The following is a 5,102-nucleotide window of genomic DNA, read 5'->3' as shown; positions in this document are numbered from 1 at the left end:
ATTGAGACGTCCAACACTTAGAATTTTCCAAAAAACAGTCAACCCAATACCTAATATTTTTAGATAGATATCAGCTGAACATGTAACTAACAATACCACATAGAAGAGGAAGCTGGTTGACCACGCTGCAGTTACACGCCCCAGGGCATGACTTCCTGCTTGTGTATTTCTGTGTGTGTTTGTGGTTTTGACAGAGAGAGAGAGAGAGAGAGAGAGAGAGAGAGAGAGAGAGAGAGTAGGTTGATTAGTGGGAAATACCAAAGAAGTGACAGAAGTTGAAGCTGACAGCAGCAGACAGCAGGGTCATGGAGCCACAGCAGATTAGAGAGGGATACTTGGTGAAAAAGGTAAAAAAGACATACTCTTCACAAAAATAACTGAATTGAACTTGGGTAACTTTATGATCGCATGGGTGAACGTAAAAGTTTAGTAAACACTGTAACTATTGGTATTAAAGTGAAACAAGAGTGCAAATAGGCATCTACATGAAACAATATTCAATTCAAAGTAATACAATAGCAAAAAAAAGTGCTTTAAAGGAGATCAAATTGAAGAATGTTGAAGATTTATAAGAAGTCATAAGAGGACATGACTACTACATGGTGAAGAACACTGTCGCAATTGCATCTGTTAGCCAGCCTGTTTCAAAATGAATTAATAAACCTCTCAAAGTAGAAGTGAATTTAGCAAACAGCGCTGATACATATAAGTAGAGGAACATATGTGTATTCCTCTGAATACAAAACGACACACTTCTGTTTTACATTGCAAGAACAAAATGAAGTTCCTGCTTTTGTTTAGAGGCAAGCGGTTGTGTTTCATGTATCCGACATAAACAGCAGATTGACACAGGGGGAAAATACTTAAGATATAGAGGTTTACAAGATTACTATGAAACACAACAACATTAATTCCAACTACTTTACTTAAGAACAGCGACCAAACATTAAAAACAATGTGTCTTCATTTCCCACACTCAAACTTTTTTTTTTAAAGAAAGTGCAGTGAGAATATGTACATTTCACACATCCAGTACTTAAACCCAAACTCACAAGTGTTCTCGTTCGAGCTAAGTGTTAGTTTCACAACACACCTAACATGCCATGAAAACACCTTGTATGTGTTTATTTTAAAACATATATTACAAAACTCTTTTAAAACTGGTTACATGTGCATGACAGGAACGAGCCTTATTGGTTATCTTCTCTGATGATCATTGAGATATCATGACGGAAGTGGTTTTTCTGTGAATAATAATGACACTAGGAGCTATATGGGTGCCTATTTCCCCACACTATGTTGGACAGGTTTCTGTTGTTTTATTTAAACGTGGTATAGTTGAGTTTGAAGAGCACAGCCACAGTTTCACACACAGCGTTCTTGTAATGCTTGAAGGCAACCAACATGTTCACAGCAGATATATTTTGGGAAGACTTTGTTCCTAGAATGAGTAATGTTAGCATTTCTCAGAATCACACTTTGCTCAAAAAAGTTAAAACGGTAAAAGAACTTGCTTCTTTTTCCAGAGGAAGTGAAGAAAGGGCGGGGAGAATACTGCAAGCCCCAAAGGGCATGATTATGAAATGTAACATATTAAAAAATTATTCAAAGCCTGTAATTACTTTCCCTTTTTGTATTACCAGAACTCCTTATACCAGTTTGACTGTGGCATGCTGATGCTTTTTGTGTCGCATAGTGCTTAATCAAATCAAACCTGTTGGCTTGCTCAATGCATGAAACAGAAGACAAAGCAGAAGGAACATTTATAGAGGGACATTTCAGCAAAAAAAAAGTTTGGGGGAATTTTTCATGAACAAAATATAAATTCTCCTGAGGATTTGAAACTACCAGACATGTGTACCTTTATTGATAACAGGAATAGGTTAAAAATATGTATGACTCAAAGATTTGTTAAATGTACAAAAGGCCTACACACAGTAGGACAACATTTTCAATACTATCACACTTTTGCTCAAGGCTGCCTGTTGTCTACCGCCTTCTTGATCCACAGGGTACACTGCTCAACTCCTGGAAGGCGGTGTGGGTAGTGCTGTCAGAAGATGGGGTGGAATTCTACAAAAAGAAAACAGACTCATCTCCAAAAGGGATGATCCCGCTAAAGGGAGCCACGCTCATCAGTCCTTGCCAGGATTTTGGCAAGAGGATGGTAAGAAAATGTCTTGTATAGCTGTTGAAAAATCAGCTAGCATTGAAGGATTAGAGCTGTGAAAATTACGGTCATTGTCATTTTTTAAGATTTATGACACTCAATCTGAAGATTTAATTAATTTGAGACAACCCATAACGTTTTATTCATTTTAGCAGCTGTGTTTGTTGTTAATTATCCTCATATATAAGGCAAATCTCAACAGAAAACTGAAAATGTAACAGCGTGTCTGAATAACAATGTTCTATGTAGCTGGTTTTTAAGATTACCACAGGCAAGAAGCAGGATCACTTCTTCCAAGCTTCACATGTGGAGGAGAGAGAGTTTTGGGTGAAGGACATGAAGAGAGCCATTACCTGCCTAGAGGGGGGGAAAAAGTTTGCCAGGAAGTCCACAAGACGCTCCATTCGCCTGCCTGACAAAGTCAACCTGACGTATGTTCTGTAACATCTTCATTTGTGCTTAATAATAATTTGAAGAGAAATACATTCATTTACATTACTCAAATAATTGATCCTGAACTATGTACGGCCCCCATCTTAGATACTGTTGTTAGACCAGCTGTCAAACTTCCCCTTTTGCACTGAGTCAAATGTATTACAGTGAATCTTTTTATATTAACAGAAAATCAGTGATCAGTCAAAATTATTTGTAATTTTTGAAGCAATGACTTGGCTGGCTGAACTTATAAAGTTAACTCTCAAAAACTATCTTGAGCTGTACAAATCTTCAACAGGCACTTGAAGGCCACATACTGTACATTCTGAAAGAAGACTAAAGCTTACAGTTCACAGGCAAAAAGTATTCAAGGGAATAATACAAACTATAACTTAGTTTACAATATAATTCTAGCATGATCTTGTTTATGGATTAGTTTACGCTGTGAAAAAATACATGACCAAGAAGTGAAGTGAAGAAGTTAGATGTCAGTTTACTTTTCAAATTCCTTAGACTAAAGGCTTTTGTTAATACTGTAGATAGTAAGTCAGTGATACATTCTTGGTAAGACATATTGACAGTATGGTCATTGTGTTTACTCAGGGAACTGTACACACTGATGAAAGACCAGGATGATGGAGTAAAAGAGTTAACACTGGAGCAGGATAATCGAGTCTTCAACCACTGCTTCACAGGTACAGTTGAAGTTATTGTTTTTTCTTTCAAATGTTCTCGCTATTTTCTGCAACTTCTTTGTTTTTCTTGCAGGTGCGACAGTGGTAGAGTGGCTGATTTCAAAGGAGAAAGCTAGGAATACAGCTGAGGCCCTAATGTTAGCGACAGGGCTGCTGAACGAGGGTTTTCTCCAGCCTGCTGGTGACTTGTCAAAAGAGGGAGCAGAGAGTGGAGAACAGTCTGTTTTCTTAGATCAGACAATTGCTCTTTATTACTTTGTAAGTGACTTTTGCATATTAAATATGGTTAATGGTTTGTGATGAGGAAACGTGATTGATGTGTGTTGTGTTTAAATGGCTGTGATCTGACAGGCAGACAGTGGGTTCTTCTGCGAAGGCTACTCCAGTGATGAAGATGTGCTTCTGAAGCAAGAGTTCAGAGGAAACATTGTAAAACAGGGCTGTTTACTCAAACAGGTGAATCAGAAAGTGCTTTTGTTCCACTGCATTCACTTATAAAGGATCATTTACTATCTGGGAGAAGCCATATTTTGTGTAGTTACCTTTCTGTTTTTCTGTAAAGCGACCTTGGGCTATATACATTTAAGTTATTATTATTATCACACTTTTAAATTACCTCTCACATTCACACACGTACAGTAGATGGAAATATTGTCTTAACACAAAGCCTCATACTGTTTGGTAAAATTCATGGGTAAAGCTTGTGTTATTTTATCACAGGGACATAAGAGGAAAAACTGGAAGGTGCGAAAGTTCATTCTGAGAGACGACCCTGCCTATGTGCATTATTATGACCCTACAAAGGTAAGCTGAATGAATAAGGAATTAGAGTTTGTTTTACTCACTTTCATTTTCTTGTTCTTATTTTCTAACTTGTATGTCTCTTCCCTGTGTCAGGGGGATGACCCTCTGGGCTCCATTCATCTCCGTGGGTCTGTCATTACCGCCGTGGAACATGTGCCTGATGGTGAGTTGGGCCACTGTCACAGAGAACACATTGCTTCCCTGCTGTAACCAGGGGAAATAATTGCTGTTTACTGTCAGTAGTGTCTCAACTCTTTCCTTTTAACCTCCGTTTCCTCATGTTTCCTGGGTTTCAGCAAAGAAATATGACATTGATGGCAACCTCTTTGAGATCATCACCTCAGATGAGACTCACTACTTCCTCCAAGCTGCTACCGTGGAAGAAAGAAAGGAGTGGATCAAATCAATACAGGCAGTTTCAAAAAGTGGAAAATAACAGGAGAAGCAAGGAAGCCACATTTTGGGATGCGTTTAACGGTGCTTCAGCAAAGTTGAACTGTGATTATGAATGATTATCTTTATGTAGTTCTGTGTCATTGTAAAGTAAATGTAAAGACTCGCTCCTCTTTAAAGTTTCAAACTAAAGTTATGATGTTTTTAAGCATGTAGTGTGTAGTAAATTAAAGAGAAACGGTTAGCCATGTCTGGTTTCTTATTTCCTCCTTGATCAGTTGTCTTTCAAACGTTTCAGACAGTTTAACCTATCATACAAGCACACTCAGTTCCGGTGTACGAACTAAAACAAAAAGTGACGGCTTCACACTTGACTGTCACTTTGTGGCCTGCTGCATCCGGAAGTAAAGTTTATCAGTGGCAAACATGACTGCCACAGTATGACAACATTAAAAAAAAAAACTCAAGTTCCAATACAAAGTGAATATAATAAAAGGAGTGCAAACAGTTTGTGACAACTTGGGGCTTATTTTTCAGCCATAGGGCCCTTTTGGCCATCAAATGTATTAGTAGTGATACGTTTATACTTAAAGCTCCCATGTCAT

General features: G+C 38.0%; 1 protein-coding gene across 1 annotated transcript; it reads left to right on the top strand.

Annotated features, from left to right (window-relative positions):
* The first annotated feature begins 242 nt into the window (after positions 1-242).
* On the top strand, positions 243-4,747 carry plek (pleckstrin). Its single transcript, XM_034152671.1, has 9 exons — positions 243-347; positions 2,012-2,167; positions 2,420-2,601; positions 3,209-3,300; positions 3,374-3,558; positions 3,652-3,756; positions 4,021-4,104; positions 4,198-4,267; positions 4,401-4,747. The coding sequence occupies exons 1-9, from the start codon at positions 306-308 to the stop codon at positions 4,538-4,540; spliced, it is 1,056 nt and encodes a 351-aa protein (XP_034008562.1). The 5' UTR covers positions 243-305; the 3' UTR covers positions 4,541-4,747.
* The last annotated feature ends 355 nt before the right edge of the window (positions 4,748-5,102 follow it).

This window comes from Trematomus bernacchii, unplaced genomic scaffold (assembly GCF_902827165.1).
Source record: "Trematomus bernacchii unplaced genomic scaffold, fTreBer1.1, whole genome shotgun sequence".
NCBI lineage: Eukaryota > Metazoa > Chordata > Actinopteri > Perciformes > Nototheniidae > Trematomus > Trematomus bernacchii.
This window is presented reverse-complemented; position numbering and strand designations above follow the sequence as displayed.

What these genes read in the sequence shown, in the direction of transcription:
- plek (XM_034152671.1), top strand. Translation starts at nt 306, where the DNA reads ATGGAGCCACAGCAGATTAGAGAGGGATACTTGGTGAAAAAG. An exon ending in AGGATTTTGGCAAGAGGATG is followed by an intron (nt 2,168 to 2,419) that starts GTAAGAAAATGT and finishes TGTTCTATGTAG; the next exon opens with CTGGTTTTTAAGATTACCAC. An exon ending in AGGGCTGTTTACTCAAACAG is followed by an intron (nt 3,757 to 4,020) that starts GTGAATCAGAAA and finishes ATTTTATCACAG; the next exon opens with GGACATAAGAGGAAAAACTG.